General features: G+C 43.2%; 1 protein-coding gene across 5 annotated transcripts in view; it reads left to right on the top strand.

The window, feature by feature from the left end:
* efna5b (ephrin-A5b) overlaps positions 1–9,752 on the top strand; it is a 268,124-nt gene extending 258,372 nt beyond the window's left edge. For 4 of the 5 annotated variants that reach the window (XM_054731561.2, XM_054731565.2, XM_054731563.2 and 1 more), the window contains 3 exons: positions 4,510–4,575; positions 4,948–5,028; positions 9,412–9,752. In XM_054731561.2, the coding sequence (XP_054587536.2) occupies positions 4,510–4,575; positions 4,948–5,028; positions 9,412–9,536 (272 nt within the window). In that variant the 3' untranslated portion in view covers positions 9,537–9,752. The remainder of the gene's footprint in view (positions 1–4,509; positions 4,576–4,947; positions 5,029–9,411) is intronic. The other variant, XM_054731562.2, reaches the window with a different exon arrangement.
* The last annotated feature ends 10,861 nt before the right edge of the window (positions 9,753–20,613 follow it).

Here is a 20,613-nt window from a genome sequence, read left to right as displayed (position 1 = left end):
CTCACTCACTCACTCACACACACACTCTCTCTCTCTCTCCCTCACTCTCTCTCTCCCTCTCTCTCTCTTTCCCTGTCTCTCTCACACACTCTCTCTCTCTCTCTTTCCCTGTCTCTCTCCCTCTCCCTCTTTCTCTTTCCCTTTCCCTGTCTCTCTCACTCACTCACTCACTCTCTCTCTCTCTCTCTTTCCCTCACTCCCCCTCTCTTTCCCTGTCTCTCTCACTCACTCAGACTCTCTTTCTCTTTCCCTGTCTCACTCACTCTCTCTCTCTTTCCCTGTCTCTCTCCCTCTCACTCACTCACTCTCTCTCTCTCTCTCTTTCCCTCACTCCCTCTCTCTTTCCCTGTCTCTCTCTCTCTCCCTCTCCCTCTCTTTCTCTTTCCCTGTCTCACTCACTCTCCTTCTCTCTCTCTTTCCCTGTCTCACTCACTCACACACACACTCTCTCTCTCTCTGTCCCTCACTCTCTTTCCCTGTCTCACTCACTCACACACACTCTCTCTCTCTGTCCCTCTCTCTCACTCACACACACTCTCTCTCTGTCCCTCACTCTCTCTCTCTCTCTCCATCTCTCTCTCTCACTCTCCCTCTCTTTCCCTGTCTCTCTCTCTCTCTTTCCCTGTCTGTCTCACTCACACACACACTCTCTCTCTCTCTCTCTTTCCCTCTCTCTGTCTCTCTTTCCCTGTCTCTCTCACTCTGTCCCTCACTCTCCCTCTCTTTCTCTCACTCTCTCTCTGTCCCTCTCTCTCTCTCTCTCCCTCTCTCTTTCCCTGTCTCTCTCACTCACTCACTCTCTCTCTCTTTCCCTGTCTCCCTCTCTCTCTCTCTCTCTGTCCCTCACTCTCTCTCTCCCTCTCTCTCTCTCTTTCCCTGTCTCTCTCACTCACTCACACACTCTCTCTCTCTCTTTCCCTGTCTCTCTCCCTCTCCCTCTTTCTCTTTCCCTTTCCCTGTCTCTCTCACTCACTCACTCTCTCTCTCTCTCTTTCCCTCACTCCCCCTCTCTTTCCCTGTCTCTCTCACTCACTCACTCTCTCTCTCTCTTTCCCTGTCTCACTCACTCACTCACACACACACTCTCTCTCTCTCTGTCCCTCACTCTCTCTCTCTTTCCCTGTCTCTCTCACTCACTCACACACTCTCTCTCTCTCTTTCCCTGTCTATCTCCCTCTCCCTCTTTCTCTTTCCCTTTCCCTGTCTCTCTCACTCTCTCTTTCCCTCACTCCCCCTCTCTTTCCCTGTCTCTCTCACTCTCTCCCTCTCTTTCTCTTTCCCTGTCTCTTTCCCTGTCTCACTCACTCTCCTTCTCTCTCTCTTTCCCTGTCTCACTCACTCACACTGTCTCTCTCTCTCTCTCTGTCCCTCTCTCTCTCTCTCTCTATCTCTCTGTCCCTCACTCACTCTCTGTCCCTCTCACTCACTCACTCTCTCTCTCTCTCTCTTTCCCTCACTCCCCCTCTCTTTCCCTGTCTCTCTCACTCACTCACACACTCTCTCTCTCTCTTTCCCTGTCTCTCTCACTCACTCACACTCTCTCTCTCTCTCTTTCCCTCTCTCTCTGTCCCTCACTCTCTCTCTCCCTCTCTCTCTCACTCACTCACACACTCTCTCTCTCTCTTTCCCTGTCTCTCTCCCTCTCCCTCTTTCTCTTTCCCTTTCCCTGTCTCACCCACTCACTCACTCACACACTCTCTTTCTCTCTTTCCCTCTCTCTCTCCCTCTTTCCCTGTCTCACTCACTCACACACACTCTCTCTCTCTGTCCCTCTCTCTCTCTCTCTCTCTCACTCTCTCTCTCTTTCCCTGTCTCTCTCTCTGTCCCTCACTCTCCCTCTCTTTCTCTTTCCCTCTCTCTCTCTGTCCCTCACTCTCTCTCTCCCTCTCTCTTTCCCTGTCTCTCTCACTCACTCACTCTCTCACTCTCTCTCTCTTTCCCTCTCTCTCTCTCTTTCCCTGTCTCACTCACTCACACACACACTCTCTCTCTCTTTCCCTCTCTCTCTCTCTTTCCCTGTCTCTCTCACTCACTCACACACTCTCTCTCCCTCTTTCTCTTTCCCTTTCCCTGTCTCTCTCACTCACTCACTCTCTCTCTCTCTCTTTCCCTCACTCCCCCTCTCTTTCCCTGTCTCTCTCACTCACTCACACTCTCTCTCTCTCTCCCTCTCCCTCTCTTTCTCTTTCCCTGTCTCTTTCCCTGTCTCACTCACTCTCCTTCTCTCTCTCTTTCCCTGTCTCACTCACTCACACACACTCTCTCTCTCTCTGTCCCTCTCTCTCTCTCTCTCTATCTCTCTGTCCCTCACTCACTCTCTCTCTCTCTCTTTCCCCCTCTCTCTCTATCTCTCTGTCCCTCACTCACTCTCTCTCTCTCTCTGTCCCTCACTCTCTCTCTCTCTTTCCCTGTCTCTCTCACTCACTCACACACTCTCTCTCTCTCTTTCCCTGTCTCTCTCCCTCTCCCTCTTTCTCTTTCCCTTTCCCTGTCTCTCTCACTCACTCTCTCTCTCTCTCTCTCTTTCCCTCACTCCCCCTCTCTTTCCCTGTCTCTCTGTCTCACTCACTCACACACACACTCTCTCTCTCTCTTTCCCTCTCTCTCTCTCTGTCCCTCACTCTCTCTCTCCCTCTCTCTCTCTTTCCCTGTCTCTCTCACTCACTCACACACTCTCTCTCTCTCTTTCCCTGTCTCTCTCCCTCTTTCTCTTTCCCTTTCCCTGTCTCTCTCTCTCTCTCTCTTTCCCTCACTCCCCCTCTCTTTCCCTGTCTCTCTCACTCACACTCTCTCTCTCTTTCCCTGTCTCTCTCCCTCTCCCTCTCTTTCTCTTTCCCTGTCTCTCTCACTCTCTCTCTCTCTCTCTCTTTCCCTCACTCCCTCTCTCTTTCCCTGTCTCTCTCACTCTCCCTCTCTCTCTCTCTTTCCCTGTCTCTCTCCCTCTCCCTCTCTCTCTCTCTTTCCCTGTCTCTCTCCCTCTCCCTCTCTTTCTCTTTCCCTGTCTCACTCACTCTCCTTCTCTCTCTCTTTCCCTGTCTCACTCACTCACACACACTCTCTCTCTCTCTGTCCCTCACTCTCTTTCCCTGTCTCTCTCTCTCTCTCTATCTCTCTGTCCCTCACTCACTCTCTCTCTCTCTCTTTCCCCCTCTCTCTCTATCTCTCTGTCCCTCACTCACTCACTCTCTCTCTCTGTCCCTCTCTCTCTCTATCTCTGTCCCTCACTCACTCTCTCTCTCTCTCTTTCCCCCTCTCTCTCTATCTCTCTGTCCCTCACTCTCTCTCTCTGTCCCTCACTCTCTCTCTCCCTCTCTCTCTTTCCCTGTCTCTCACTCTCACTCACTCACTCTCTCTCTCTTTCCCTGTCTCTCTCACTCACTCAGTCTCTCTCTCTGTCCCTGTCCCTCACTCTCTCTCTCCCTCTCTCTCTCTTTCCCTGTCTCTCTCTCTCTCTCTCACTCTCTCTCTCTCTGTCCCTCACACTCTCTCTCTGTCCCTCACACACTCTCTCTCTCTAGCTGGAAAGATGTGAGGTAAAGGCTTGAGAGAAGATCTGAGACATTGTTAAATGGTAGCCGTTGGAGACACCTAACCACGTTGCATCAAAATGAACAGAAAATACCGAAACCAAAACCAGCATTAATGCATCACAATGGTGGAAAAACCCTTCAATTTTCTCCATTCGGTACAAGGTCCTGTCCCTAGGAGGGCATCCTGTAATTTAAAGATACGGTACTCTGTAACTCTCACCCACCGCTCTCTAACTGGCATGTGTTTGACCCCTATCCTCGTCTGGAGTAGACAGCACCTGGTGCCTCACCACAACACCATTAGTGGTCAACCACTCTCTCTCACACACACACACACACGGACGCACATGTACGCCACTTGAGATATTTTTAGTGGATGTGATACAACCTCTAACGTTCAGAGATTCACACCCCGTGGACATGACAGGAAGAGATCCATTTCCTGAGAGCGACCGCAGACCGTCCACACATGCAGCACGTATATCGTCTGTGTGTGGACCCTGAGTCGCTGAGGTTTTTCATGGAGGGAATAACATCTCCGTATACATACAAAGTATGCCAAAATGGTCTCTGCTAGTTTTAAACAAGACCAAATTATGCAAATACCTTGATCCCTGTTGAGCCGCTGCCTGTTGCAGAATCTAAAGCGGTGCGAGCAAAGCACTCGACTTTTCCCTAGATTTCTCTTTGCACATCTGTAAACACTTTCGAGGTATAACTCCACAAGAATCATGACTAACTCCACATAATCTACTCACGAGTATCTGTCTTAAAAAGTTTGTTTCCTGAATAAAAGCACATTTTGTCAAACTGCTGTCTGCAAGAACACACTCATTACGCAGCATTTATGACAGCAATCCTTCACACGATGAAAGATGAAGCCAGCTATAGACATTTGTGATAGTTTAGTGCAAATACAATAATCGTCCTATTAATTCAACTCCAATCATCTCCACCTGTCTCTGTTCCATTCTCACAGCATCCACCATCGCAGAAAACGGGAGGAAAACATGCCTGAAGCTCAAAGTTTTCGTCCGACCATCAAGTAAGTGTTCGCATGCTAAACGGGGCTTTGTAACGGAGCTTGTTGAAGTACACGTTTAGCTTGTAAATCCAAACAGATTAAGAATAATTGTTAGATTTCCTCACTCTCCTGATTTATCTTTTGTTCTTTGTCCAAAAATGCTTTGTTTATTTACCACAGACCTGCCCTTATTTGCCAAGATAGACTTTTTTTTGTAATAAACACAAAAAGGATGATGGACCCCACCATTTAAACTCATCCAACTGTTGCTATTAGCTTTGCTGCTTTGAGTGTGAAACCTGAGGGGCTCAGGTGGGGGGAGGGGGAACCTGTCACTAACCTATTTTGCACACACCTGTGATGAATTCTTACTCTCCCTATTTTCTGTTTTAGATGGCTGTGTGAAAACTATAGGCGTACATGACCGTGTTTTTGATGTAGACAACAAAGTAGACAATTCAGAAGAATTAAGAGGTTAGTATAGCGTACCGCTTCACTGGTTCTGTTCTTTATGACTTTTTGCATGTGTCTCTTGTTCTGTAGCTCTTTGCTCTTGTTCTGTGCTGCATGTCTGTGACTATGTTAGCTAATCGATGTTTTAACGTGCAAAAGCCAAAAACAATGTGTGGACCTCTGTGGACATGTGATCTGGTTCCAGAGATGGGGACTTGAGTCAGAGACTTGCTTGAAAACAGAGTTTTTCATGCAGGCTGAACATGAAAATAGTCTCCTACACCTACCTCCTGCATTCAGTTCTGAGTTCCGATTTGAAAATCCTCACAGATCTACGCCACATCGTGAATTAGCATTGATGGACTCACTGATCTTGACTCAATACGCGGAAGGATGTTTGTTGGTTTAACGACTAAGAATCAACAGTGGACATCTTGGCTAGTTCAAGCTAACTGTTAGCATTAGCAACTTCACAACACAGTAGAGCTCCTCCAGGCTTGTGTTATTTGCGAGCATAACACATTCACGCGGTAGAGTCGTGTTGCTGTTATCCAATCCGGGGCGAAATGTCCAGATATCAGGAAATAAGACTCAAAATTCTGTCGTGTGAAGCTCAGCTGTGATGCCACAGACTTGGCCTGCTGAGATAGGGGGAAAAAAGCCCACAAACCCCTGAGTTTTGCCTGCAAGGCATTGATTTCTTCTAGATACCACTGCAAATGTATTGATTAAACGAGTGATCTACACTTTAGAGATGAAAAACTTTAGACTTGACTCGGCCCTACTCATTAAAAAAGTATTATTGACTAGCACTTGTCTTTTAATGACTTGAAACCTGATTTGGGTTGGTTTCTGAAGGACTTAAGGCCTGACTTAAGTCTTTAGGGAAAAATGACTTGTGTGCATTCTCAACACAACACTCTATAGCTACATTTCTAATGCTTTAGTGAACTGGACGCGTATTTGGGGCACCTGAACATAGCAGCGACTGTGGTCACTATTAAAGCTATAAAGTGTTACCTGATGCGTTTGTGCAGGATGTTGGTATACATTCATGCAGTCTGATTAGGTCTTTATTGACTTGCTGTTTGGCTCTGCAGCTCAGCATTGATTATTTGCTGTCCTCAGAATCTACAGCATTCTCTTCTTATTTCTCTTTATACGTGAACCTAAGCCAGTCGCTGGGGGTTGTAACTCCCTATCAGCCACATGCTGTTGTTTCATTCTCAGTAACATTTATTTTAAGGTCTGAAACAAAAACAGAGCGCCCCGCCGTTAAAATATATAACAAACTTCGCAGCCGAAAACTGAGGACATAAGTTTACAAATGTATACACTTTGAGACAGCGAACTTTGTAAAATACTGGATGACTTAATTTATCCCTAAAGGTAATACATGTATTATTCTTATTTATAAGAATGTGCATTAAAAAGTACATGAGATCAATGCTGGCTTTGAGTAAAGTTAATTTAAATTGGGGGAAAGTAGTTTTAAAGCCTTTCTATTTAACTTGTTCATATATTTAAATCTTTTACTGAGCCAGGATGACACTTTACAGCTGGGGTATTAAATTCCAGTTCTGGACGGCCAGTGTCCAGCAGGTTTTAGTGGTTTCTCTGCTCCAACACACTTGATTCAGTGGTTGAGTCACCTGTGCAGCAGCTCGTCGGGCTCTGCAGAAGCGTATTAATCACCTGCTGATTGAAATCAGGTGTGTTGAAGCGGGGTTAAAACTAAAACGTGCTGGATACCGGCCCTCCAGGACCGGAACTGGATTACAGGGGGTAATGAAATGTCGCTCAGTACCCCACTGCCCTCTGTAGCCAGAATACGGCATTTGCAACTTCAGAGTTCTGTTGGGACTTAGAAACAAAATGAGCTGGCATACCTGGCGCTGCAGTCAGCTTCCTGCACGTTTCCTGCATGTTTTACATCACGAAACACAGCTGATTTGTCTAATTTAGTGATTAATCACTCCTGTAGACACTAAGGAAGGCTGAGGAGACATTTTAGCTGTTAGATTACGGTGTTCAAAAGATGAGTGCACAGAGAAGTTTTTTCTTTTGGTTCTACTAAACTGACACAAGGGGGCGCTAAAAGCAAGCCTAAACTGCCTAGTCTCCCTTTAATTTAAAAAAAGCTCAATCATCAGTTTTATTTTACAATAACAGTCCCTTTATTAATGCTACTTAGTGCATTATTAAGCATTAATAAACAAAGGGTCCCTTTATTACCCTACAGTTATTGTTAACTATTACGTGTCTTAATTTTAGGACAAACAGGTTGGGGGGGAGGGGGGTCTGCTTAGTAAAGCATTAATTAACAGGGTTAGGCAGTTGTTAATACTTGATTTTATAGTTTATTAATGCTTAATGATTCACTAAGTATCAAGGGGACCATCATTTTGAAGTGTTACCTTTTTCTAATCATTGAAATTATCTGATAGTAGGGATGGGTACCTTTGACATTTGAATCGATCCGGTACTAATTCCCGGTACCTACGAGTCGATACCGGTACTTAACGGTACCAATTTTCGATACTTTTGAGTGTTTATTATTTTAATTCTCTTTTATAATTAAATATATATTTTTCTCAATATATAACCATATTTGGTAAATATCACAATAAATAACATACAAGTTTGTATTTTAACATCGTCCTTGTAGTTTTATAAGCTGATAATTAAACTGAAGCAAACATCTTTACTGTGAACTAAATTTACTGTGTATCTTCATTCCTTATGCCGTCCTTTTTCATTTGATTTTTCCTACTGGGAAGTTAGAATTTCCGAGGAGAAAGCGAACGCACCATTAGCTGATAACAACGGTGGCAATGGAAGCTAACATATCAAGCTAACGTTATCTTTAACGGTTTATTTAGCTGCTGGAGCAGATTAAAACGATGATGCCTCAAACTTAGATCGTTGTCACTGGTTTTACCTTCACCCAATCACCCGTCGCATTTAGTAAAGTAAAGCCAAACTTTAGAGCGCGTTCATGTTCTTCTAGTCAGAAATTCGGAGTTCCGAGGAGAAAGCGAACGCACCATTAGCGAAACGGAAGCTAACAAATCAAGGTAACGTTATCTTAAACATTTTATTTACCTACTGGAGCAGATTAAGATGAGGATGTCTCACTTAGATCGTTGTCTGTCGCTAGTTTCATCACCCAGTTACCCATCACATTTAGTGAAGTGGACCCAAGCTTTAGCGTGCGTTCTTTCTACCATGCTTGCTCTGTTTACAACGGGCTCGCAGGGACCGGCGACATTACGCTCTTGCGCATGCGCAACTGTCTTGGCAGTACCGAAACGAGGCACCGTTTGAAATGACGTGAATCGGTGTTCGGTCGGTGCTATGGAATTCGGTCGGTACCTTAAAAAGTACCGAATTCGGTACTCATCCCTATCTGATAGTTTTTGCCATTTTAAACAACGTAAACCCTAAATTGTTCATTAGAGGTGCGTGCCGACGGCTTTTTTCACTAGTCTTCATGGTCAGATGAGGAGAAGAGGTGCTGAAAAGTCTGTTTTGTGCTCTGCTGAGTGTTTGATAGAATCTTTCGTGCATCTTTATTCTGTTTCACTGTTTATGGCGGCTCTTTTTATGAGTATACACGCCACCAACCTGACTTAAAAAAAAATCAAGCCACCTTGTTAACCTTGATGCATGAAAGATGAATGAGTTTTCCCCTCTTACTTTCCAGCTAAAATACACCAGTTAACTTGTTCATTTCGTGCTGAACCGCAGATTAAGATTTAACGTCGTCACTCATTCTAACTGAAGCATGGGATGAACTTGATGTATTGGTGTATTGATTATTTATAAACAGAATCCTAGTATTCTTTATTTTTAAGTTAGAAAAAAGAAAGTTTGTTGGGTTTATTGAATGTTATCCGTCTCAAAGAGACAGTAGATCAGACGCATGGGTGCTTTCACTTCCTGCGTGTATGTTTGCCTGCTGCCACTTCCTGCTTGAGCACGCTTCCGTATAACCAAAGCAGAAGGATTTAAACATTCATCCTTCATCTGCTCTTACTCTATCCTTTCATACCTTAATGCACATGCAAACACACTGACACACACACACACACACAGCTGTGCAGTTACAGAAACATTTGATCCTCCTTTGTTGTGCATGGCTCAGCTACATACCCATAGTGCTGCGGGCACATGGCTCGATACAGATACTGATGGATGCCGCCGCCAGACAGCTCACCTGGGAGACAAATCCAAAATGTTTGTCAATGAGAGCAGACACTTCATGTGGAAGTTCCAGTAGCAATGAAACAATATCACGAAACCTAGAAATCACAGAAATGTCTGCACATTAGATTTGTGGTCATGAAAAAGAAATCATTTACAACAAATTGACTTTTTCTTTCTTTGTTTTCTATCTTTTAGATGGAATCAGCCATGAAACGGCTGCCCCCTCCCGAAGTGAAACAAACGCTGCCCCGCGCCTGCAGAAGACAAGTCCACCACTCGCTTCCTTGCTGGTTGTCCTAGCAGCACTGTTAACCTTATAGCGCCTCCCTCTGTGCTGGAGGTTATTTACACCTAGCGTGGCCTGGATCTACCCTAGGCTGCAGGGTAGGCGTTGGATTTGGGTGGATTGCATTTGCTTGATCGGGCATAAACGTAGGCTTCTCAAGAAACCCTCTACTTTTTTCAGAACAAATATTTAAGTGGTCTTTCTCCTTCTGAGAGCGAAAAAAGTTGACGTTGGAATCGGGAAAGATATTTCCCCCTCTTAACCTTTGACTAAGATGCCAAATCCCATTTTAATTTTTTCATTGATTCTTATTTCCCCGTGATTTTTGACATCCCTTCTCATTGTATTTATGTCATTTGCAGCACTGATGTTTACCTACGAAAACAACTAGTGTATAGCACACACACACATCCACTGCTTCACACATTGCAATGTTACACACGCTAAAAAATAGTAGTAGATTTTGACAGAGTAGTTGTATTACATGGTGGGATAGTGGCGATTCTAGGTTCTAGACGTGACTGTACATACAGCGTAGACAAACAGAACAAGTCCCAAGACATCTCAATGTTTTTAATCGAGTTTTACAAGAGCAGAGGTGGAATTTTGTGCTTTTATCGCGGTTAAAGCGGTTTAATCTGTAGAACGTGAAGAATAATTGTTTTAAACTGGAGGTTGAATTAGAAAACCACGGCACTGACGAGCATGCACGGTCAACGTAACGCAATAAAGCCAAGTGGTCTTTCAATTCATGGTTTTAAAATAGCGTCCAAATTCACTAAAACATAAAGCTATTGTAAGTCAAGGAAAGACAAAAATGGCGAATGAGTGAACGGAGGTCAAAGGTGGCACGTCAGTTGGCCTGATTTGGTTCGCTCCTTCTCACTAAAGTTGAAACTTTCTCACCCGACACTTTAGCTGCTGTTCAGATCCAGAATCCAAGCCTTTTGAGAGCCGATAACCCAATTTCACGGCAGCAGTCGCAGGCGTTTATGCAAGGTTTACTGAGCTGGGCAGCAATTGTTTTCTCTGTTCCAGTCGAGCATTAGTCAATATTAACACTCCCACAAACATTTGCATCCACTGCTATTTATTTCCTGGCTATTGATTCTTAAAATGAGCGCTTAAAATGGTTTCACGACTAAAACCGGATCAGAGCAATCGAGCAGTACCGGTGGCGTCATTAAACATCGTCTTTAACTATGCAGACGGTTTGGTTTAGGATCCGATTAGGTGCAAATTGACACAAATCGAGCAAAGATTTGGGAAGATATCATAGTGCCATATGTTTTTTTATTACATCTTAACATAATCATAGCTTATAACTGTGTTAAATACCTGTTAGATGTTTTTTACTGTCTGAATGTATGCCTTTCTCCAGTTAGTTTAGTTCATGTTGTTTAAACTATTCATAACATTCAAAGTAGGCACTGTTTAGCATGGTCAGGTTTTTGTTGGCATTTAAACGTATCATCGTTTTATGTGCCGGGGTACGTTCGCGTAATGAAAGCGTTTCGGCTTCAATTTGGTTTCAAGGAGATATTTTCAGGTAGAAAACTTCATTCTCAAGGTAACTTCCTGTCAGAGCTGGGGAGTCGAAGGCGGGTCACCAAGAGATTCAGAAGAGGTGGACAGAATGAGAGAAGTAGAGCAGGAAAAGGAGCACAGGAGCCCACCTTCTGCTCCTGGTGTTACTGGTTTAAGTGGCTCTTTAATGAGGTTCTACACGACAGGCATGCAGACCCCATGTTGTAGCCTGGCGAGTTATTTCTGGAATTAAAAATAGACGGTGGAAGACTCGGTGATGGCGGGCGTCTCAGGAGGCGGGGTGTAGATTTCCACTGTGTGGGGGAGTTTAAAGCGCCGTGATTTTTCAGTTTGAGAGATTTTGCAGGTTACGTAGATAAAAAAGACAGATTTAAACATTAAAGGTAGACTGAGCTGTGCCTAACGCAACTTTTCAAGACAAAGCTGTTTTTAAAATCCACGCAACACAACTGAAAACGGTCATTTAGCAACAAACCTGCTGCTTCGTACCACTCAGCCTCAAAGGCACTGTTCTGCTTCTACTTGGTTTTTGCGGCTGCCTTTTCTTTCTGCTGTAATTTTTTTAATGCAAAATAACAGATTTTGCCTTTGGCCACTTTTTGTACTTGGGTAACAACGCCATTACAGCAGAATGGTAGCTCGGCTATGCGAGGTAATAGGAGACGAGACCGTTTAATGAGGCACTAATTTTCCGAGCATCACCACGGGGAAATGAGCACTGCGTAAGAGTCGAAAACGAACGCCCGTCAGCAGATTAGCACGAGACTTCTCTCAGAAACCAGCTTCAACTGTACTTTCTTACAATAATCAATGCTATTTGCTATTATTGCTATCATCACCACGGTTTGTACTGCACACACCTTAACCCGGGAAATGAGGATCAACTTAAATACTGGATACTGTGTATCCTGAGGTAGACAACCATAAAACATGTAGTGTTAGGTTAGTATCTGTTTTGTACCTTTCTGGAGGACAAAAAAAAAAGTTCATTCATTGTTAAACCTGTATAATTATTATTATTGTTATGATGATAATGATTATGACTATTATTATTAGAAGAACTTGATGTAAATAGTGTTTGATATTAAAGTATTAATTTGGTTCTTATGTCTTTTCTAAAAAAAAAACTGAAAACCATAATATCTCTGGGTTTTGCGGAGTGTGTACTGTTCTAAAACAATGCATTGTGTGCTTTAATCCTCAATGCCTAAAGAGACTTTGTAACCACAAAGGGGGAACCCGCGGGAGCCGTGCGCATCGGCGTACGGACGGCTGGACAGTAGCCAACGAGAGGCTCACCTCTTACATGCTTCAAAACGACCGTCATCTCTTCATGTGAGGATCCTGCCTCGGACAGAAGCATCTGGGACTTAATCGATTGCCTATTTGTACTTTTATTTTATTTTGCCTATTTTGGATTTTCGAAGCATGTTGAAAAAGAACTGTTGGCTTTTTTTTTTTATTGGAAGGATCTCACCAGTTTCATTATGTGGCATGCGCATGCACTTTAAAACATGTATAAAAGAAGATCAAAAGTTTTAATTTCTCCGGTTTATTTTCTTTTCGAGGTATTAGATTTAAGGATCGCTGTCATGTTTGTGTGTTTTTTTTTTTTGCATCCCCATTGGAGTGGCGTCAGACTTTGTTCCCACAAATGTAAATAACACAAGCCATTGTTGTGGTGTTGCAGTGTGGTTGGTCATTTTTGTGGGTCAAAAGCAACTTTTACTTTTATTTTCCTAAAATGGCCGTCTCTTTACCCATCTATGGTATTCACCCCCCAGTCTCTGCAGCTTATTCGCTCTCCTCCAGGGCTCCCGTGAGGAGGAGTCTGTGAGAAGATGCGTCATTGTGGGCATTTTTCAGTGTGAAGAAAAAAAAGTGTAGGCCCTATAGGTTTGAGTGTGTGCGTGTCTCATTTGCTGTGGCTGTAGTAAACGGGAGGCAGCAACCCTCTTTGGCAGCGAAGAGTGTTTCCCATGCCTTAGCCCTTCAGCCTCTGCCCCGGCAGCCCTGTCTGTGTTCAAGACGCTTTCTGCCATTGTGCTTTAACATGGAGCAGCTGCTGGCGTCGAAGAGACTACAACAGGGCTCTCCTCTTCCTCTCTCTCTCTCTCTTTTTTAAACAACTCCCAACCACCCTTTCTTACGACAGACAGCAGCCCAGGGCACAGTTCAAGGATTACTGCACCCCCTCCATCAAATCCTGAACTGGATTGTTAGCGGGGGGCAAAGCCCATCATCGATCCAGGTTCTGTGCACATGGGCAAAGTTTCTCCAACTCTCCTGTTGCTGATGAAACACTTGTTCATTCACCATCTTGCCTCATTCTCCTTGAGCTTGTACAACCCCCCCCCTCTTCTGCTGTTCCTCTTTCACCTTCAACCCCCCCCCACTCTGACTTTTCCATCGGTGGGGAACGTTTCCAACCGGCTCTTTTACAGTATATAAATGAGAACATTTGAGAGGAAAATGATCCGTATTTGTATATACACATGTCTGAGCAACTATGAATACTACAATAAAACAGAAATACCTTGCTTTGATGACTGTACAGCAGATTCTCTGTTATTTTTGCGTCACAACAAAGGTGATAAACCTTTAAGCCAGAAATTCACATTGCAAGAATACAATTGAGAGTTTGAAGAAACGCATCTGAATCTGAAGGAAAACGGTATATCAGCAACTCTTAAGTATCACCATAAAAAACAAGTCCCAGCAAGCTGCTGATCTGGAGCATAGGTGTGTGTGTTAGATCAATGCCAAGGAGAAACAACATCACTATACTGCTTATAAAGCCATTTCCAAACTGTGTAGACTCAATCATTTCACTTGGTGAACTGACAGAATGAAAACATTATTGCTGCCAATTTTCCAGGGGTGAGCTTTCCAGTTCTTCCTGAGGTTAGATCATTTAATTCCCAGAGAAACTTTTAAAATTAAAATAAAATATATGCATAGCAGACACTACACGCCTTATTTAGGATCACACTAAAATGGTACACACTGGACTTTTACAAAACTGGTTATATAAATGGACAGGTCTTTATCAAGATTAAACTGAGCATTAAGTCCAACTTCATTTGTTTAAAGTAAATTATGACATTTTTCTTAAGGTATAATAGTTCTATATAAAACATGTTTCCAAGGATCTTTTTGCTCAAAGTGATTTCAGCAGCTTTAAGCTTGGTTTATGCTTGACGCATTCACTTTCCGCTTGGTAACGCGGCTCGCGGATGGAACGCGCTTCACAACTCGCAGCGTTTATGGTTCATGCGGCTCGTCTCTGCGGTGAGCCAATATTCTCCCAAACTGTAGGGGGCAGCATGGAGCTCTACGGCATGCATCCAACACTACACCATAGTAGAAGTAAAAATTACTGTTGTTTACAACATGGCATTCCAGCATTTTTTAACAGCGTCCTCATCTTTTCCGGCAGTGCGAGCTATTTCTCTCCAAGAATTATTAACAACATGTTGATCACGGTGATCTTTGAGAGCTGAATCATACAAATGTCTGTATTTACGAACCTCCGCCATACTAGTTCTTGCCAGCCCGCCATGTCTTTCCGCGTCCGACCGTCCGCGTGGTTAGAAAATTTCCTACGTGCGCGGTGCGTTAATTTTGGGCCGTGCGGAGGTGCGGGGCTGTTAAAATGATGCAATTTTGCAACGCGGAGCCGTGCGAACCTCGTGGACACGTCAAGCATAAAAGCTGGAGCTGGCCACGCCCACTTATCCCCACTCAGGCTCCTCTAAGCTGAGACATTCCAATATCTGGGAGGGGCTCAGAGTAGAGCTAGTGCTCCTCCAGAAGCAGCTCACTTTTGTACGATAGACGGTTCTATGCTAGTTTCTCCGTTTGTTACATCACAAATGGGGACTTTAACCATTTAAGTGCCAAAGGTGCAATATTGCGACAAGCGTCATTACTGACTTTAATGTGCCACGTCTACAAATATGATCCCTCAAGAAGTTACTGCTTTACCAGAAGCTAATGGAGATGTGTAACTTCAGGCTGAGCAACACTTATGGGTGTGTTGAAAGTTTTGGAGTTTGAAAAACGCCGGTCGAGGAGACGAGGAGATAAGCGCGGTATGAAGAGGGCAAATATTAGAGGGATAAAACTTACAATTGCTGGCAGGTCTGTCTTTGCTGACTGATCTCTTTGTCTGGTCATGGCTCATGACTAACTCCAATTATGAAGCAGGATATTGGCTCTATTGATGGAGAAATTCACTCGTCCGGCTGTAAAATTTGACGCTGCCGCAGCACGCAGCATCCAGGCAACTGGTGCTGCACTTGCAAGCTCCAAACATTGGGTTTGACGTTGGTTTTGCCGTGTTTGGGACGTCATGGATGTAGAAACGATGGTAGAAACACAGCTAATGCGGCAGACGTAGTGGCAATGCAAGAAGAAAAAGCTGTAAAAAGCAGCAGATGCTAATGCTTTATGTGTGGAAGTCAAAGTGTGCCACATAATTGAAAAAAATAACTAAAAATATTTAAGTCAAGTTAAATTAGGGCTTTATAAATGTATATATTAATTTAAAAATTCTAAATATAATAGATAACATGTAAAAAAAAGACGGAACGTCTGTAAAAATGATGAATTCCAATGCTGCAGCCTGACGACATCATAATATGCAAGTTTGATGAGTGAATTAGCTCCCAACACAAACTTTGGGTCCTACTGAAGATTTATTTCATTTACAGTTCACCTTTATCTCTAACCATTTCCAAGCTACAACCTTTTGAAAAAGTCATGTCAAAATTGAATATTTTCTTGAAAAAACTATGGCGCCCAAAGAGTTAAACAGCAGACCATTTGGAGTGTTTATGAGACAAAAGAGACCTACATGTGTGCACAAAATCAATTTTTACTTTCAGAAACTAAACTGAGACGGGTTTCAGATCCCCACAACAAGTCTAACTTCTTTAAAATGAGGTTTAGTACTTTATATACTGGTTTGACTGGGTTATAACTGGTTTTAGTCAACTTTTATTCATTAATGTGCTTCATGCTTGTTTTTAGTGTTCAGCACTTTGAACACTGAGTGGTAGCATGAAGATGCTTTATAAATAAATTGATGAGGATGATGATGATATGTATATAATACTGTTTTACTGGTAAGTTTTGCACATTGTAAGTAATCATACTTCATAAACAAAGATGTTTATATTAAATATATGATTTAGATAAATGTAATAAATGTTTGTGTTCTGTACACAGAATTGCATAAAGTGCAGCATTTGTTGACGAGCGCTGTCATCAGACAAAAAGCTTTCTTTTAAACTTCATGGTCTTCTTATTGGCACTTTTATAGTTTAAATAGAAATAAACTAAAATATATACAGTCATCATGTTAGCTCTGTATTTTTACGTATTTCTCCTATAACCCAACTATTTAGGGTTCAAATCAAAATTCAAAGATACTTTATTAATTCCAGAGGGAAATTAGAGTTTCAGTACACACAATTCAGAGATCAGACATACATGGGCAAGACACATGACAAGAGTTGGTGACTGTGGTCATTCACAACCCTGAGTCGCGCTACCTTAATAGAGATAAGAGGGTTACATGAGGATTGGTTCAGGTGGAGGGAAAAAAAAGGCACTTCAGAGTTACCCTCCACCAGGAGGGCAGCTTTGCTCCACAAAAAAACACCTCAGACAGATATACAACAGACTTCAGACAACACAACATAAGTGTCCACTAGGTGGGGTGGTGGGTTGGGACTATCCCCACTTCAGTTCCTGCAGCCACGATAAGCAGCGCATGTCACCTCAGTGTGGATAGGGGGCGGAGCATTGAGGGTTGGAGGGTTGCAGTGACCCTGGAACATTTCAGCGGCCTTCCCGCTGTCCCGCCCAGGCTGGGATAGGAGACAGAGTTGAGTTGCCATAGCGACAGCACATTCCACATATCTTCTGGGGGGGAGTTTTCGTTGTAGCCTTGCAGGCTCAAGGGCGCCAGATTCCGATTAAAAATTGTTTTGGGGCCAGACAGAGATAATTTCCTCTCTGTCTTACAGTTTGTTGGTCCTCAACCTCTCAAAATCCCAATAATGGACATTAATCTATCCCAATCCGTGCTGATTCGTCCACTCTCTCCTTGATGTCATCCATCTTTGTGCCAATGAATGAAACTCAACCAAAGTCCCAAGCTTACGATTCATCTTGACAATTATGTGAGTCTGTGAATTCCCAACGCGGTGCAAACCGTCTCTGAGCTCCGGGATCCGGCCAATATTCCTCGACAGCTCGTTAACTGCCACTTCTTTAACAGGAACTACTCTAAAATGTAAAGTCTGCTTTCACAGATCTTCATAACATTGGTAGGACTCAAATTGTCTCATCAGGGGGCTGTCTCCCCATTTTAGTCCTGAGGGCCTGCTACTCTCAAGTCCAATTACCAGAGATAATGGAAGGTGAAGCTAAACGGCGCTGATGGGGTCCAACAGAAGGTTATTAGGTGTCCTCATTAGTGCCCGACTAAAGTGAAAGAAGGTTTAAGGTCTTATTCTGATCCTGATGAATAATGTTCCCTCCAGTCTGTCTGCAGGGTGTGATTCCACTGTGTGAGTAGAGGGACCAACAAGGAGAAGTCTATAGAGGGAAAGGTGTGAATGTGTGCGTGATAATGGGATACACTTTGGCACATGGGGAGACGTTGTTTCTGCTTGAGAGTGTTGAGTGTGTTCACTTTCTATTAGTTACAGAAGCACTAAAACATTGTTATGCTCTTGAATAAAGCCAGTATCTTACAGGGCTGCAACTGTTGAGAGCGCTATTTGCAAGAGAGTTTCCATCACATTAGTAACGAGTGGTCTGTTTCTGTGCATGCGTTGCTGGGGTCTCATTTATCAAACAATGCGTAGAATCCTTACAAAAACCGTACTTAAGCTCAGCAAAAAAAAAAGTACTGTGTGTGTGTGTGTGTGTGCACGTGCGTGCGTGTGGGGGTTCTTGTTCTGTGTGAAAACGAAGCGGTACAGTGATAATGCTGCAGGATTTCGTAATTGTATCCTCCTCAGCAGCAGCACTGCAGGTGCTCTCCACGTCCAACACGTGAGTAAGCCAGGTCCTTAGTCAACTTAAAGTTGCGCACATTTTTCCGCTAAGTTTTCTTTCATAAATCCCAAAGTTTGCGTGGAAAGTTGCTTACGCAGTTTTCCGACCCCGTTTAGTGCGTAAGCGAGCTTGATAAACGAGGCCCCTGGGCTTTTAAAATTAGCTTAAACCAGACTTAGGAGGAGACAAATAAACTATTCATTGCATAAAGTCAATGATACAAAAACAATTCTAAATCTTGGGACTGCAAATGAAGCCTGCATAATATTCTCCTTTTTGTCATTACATGTTTTACAACTCCGTGGAATCTATTGCATATTCCTAAAAGCTAAAATAGCTTCAGATATAATCTCCAAACGCACAACTTTACTCGTGTAACATGGAAATCTACAAACTGTCTGTTCAAACTTAACACGGTAGACGGCCTGAATATGTATAGCACCTTCGTAGGGTTCTACAACCACCCAACAGGCTTCACAACTCAATAATAATAATAAATCAAACTTGTATCGCGCTTTTTAGGACACTCAAAGACGCTTACATGCACTCTCACATTCACACACTTCTACTGATGGAAAGCTACTTTGTAGCCACAGCCGCAATCAGTCATCGACCCATTCACACACTAGTGATGATGACAATGTAGCCGCAGCTGCCCTGGGGTGCACTGACAGAGCTGAGGCTGCCAAACACTGGCGCCGCCGGTCTCTCCGACCACCAGCAGCAGTTCAGCTGGGTTGGCTGTCTTGCCCAAGGACTAAACAGCGGCATTCTCTGCCGGGATCGATCCTACAACCCTCCGATTGCTGGAACAACCGGCGCTACCGCCTGAGCTGCTGCTGCCCCAACTTCCAGAAAGAAATGTATTGGTGAAATAAATTAGCAGTTTTCAGTAGTTGCATAAAAAAAACAAGAAATGTTGCAAAAAAATAACAAATGACCAAATAATTAATGAGACTTTTTCTGCTTTTCTTCTCACAGAAAAGGAATTAAAATCAACAACTTTCATACAAGCTGCTAAGGATCTAAAACTGTGTTTGGTGGGAATGCCGAGCATCAGCTGCAGTTGTCACACTTTCCTCGGTCGAAACGGCAACACCTGCACTCTGCAGACAAATTAAAGCCTAAATCAGATAATCAGTTGATCAATGCATGTTGAGTTTCCCTTAGATTGTGTCTATCATTTCCAATATTTTGGTTGTTTAGTTAAAATGGATTTAGATGCAACTTTATCATTTGTGCAATAAAATCACCAACATTTAATTTATTATTTAACAAATAGATTTTCTAAATCCCAACCTGATGCGTTTCTGAAAAATACTATAAAATGTTTTTTTTTAATTCCAGCTGTGGTAAATCATAAAAATCAATGAATTTATATATATATATATATATATATATATATATATATATATATATATATATATATAAACAAATATGAGTGTGCTTTAGAAAAGCATAAAATTATTAGGCTGCCAGCTTGTTCTCTGCACTAAAGGCTTTAGAGTGGGTTACTGTGAAGATTAAGTACTCAACGCTCCATAGGCTAGAATAAAATGTGTCAATGCCAAAGACATGAAATCTCATCCAGGAGGCAAATCTATCCAATCTCATCCTTTTTTCCAAAGCTGGTTCTTTTTTCAGCATCAGCGATGATGGGGAAAAAAATGCTTTACGCCTGAACGCACTCGAAATGATGAGCCAATTAGCATCAAGTTGTTCTTCCTGGTGTCATTAGCAACAGAAGACTCTGGAGATGCAGGTGTGTGTATCTAAGAAGACCAATAAAGACAAATCACTGCGTCTGATCATTAAATCTGGGATAATGATAGCTTTATGTGAAGATGTATCCCAGATGTACTATTAAGCTGTGAACATAGTCAAGGTCTGTGACCAGAGGTGAGTGAGCAGTGAGCAGATCAGCCAAAAAGCATGACACCCCTGAGATGGTGACTCGAGCGTGCACAGATGTACTTGTGCACTTTGATTTAGCTTGTCGCCGGTGGGACTTTTTCCATCTCAACGCAACACGAGCTCGCCGAACGCTCCCGAAGAAGCCCCCGTTTGGAGGAAGCATCGTCAGCGTCTGCCGGCTCACTCATTGGCTGCACCATGTTTCGTTTCCACGTGAACAATGAGTTTGACTGACAGCTCTGAATGATGTCTTCAGTTAATCGCTTCAGTGGTGTGGAAAGGTCATAAATCACCCAATTACGTTTCACCCCCCGTTGTATGAATTGATATTTTGGGGGGGAATATTTAAAACGCCTCCAAGGCGTATCATCTTAGTCAACCCCATATTTATTGAGAGGGGAGCTGCTTGTGGGAGAAATAACTGATAAGCTGAAGACATTTCACCGCTTCAGTCTCGCTGTGGAATGTCACGGAGCCACTCCAGTCGAACGTTGGAGCAGAGCTCAAGGTCGGACTTTAGGACAGAAGGAATGCCAAGAATTCTTGAAAGAAAAAAAAATTAACCCTTTGGGCGC

Source organism: Nothobranchius furzeri, chromosome 17 (genome assembly GCF_043380555.1).
Source record: "Nothobranchius furzeri strain GRZ-AD chromosome 17, NfurGRZ-RIMD1, whole genome shotgun sequence".
Lineage (NCBI taxonomy): Eukaryota > Metazoa > Chordata > Actinopteri > Cyprinodontiformes > Nothobranchiidae > Nothobranchius > Nothobranchius furzeri.
Note: the sequence above shows the minus strand (reverse complement) of the source record. Positions and strands in the feature narration are given on the sequence as shown.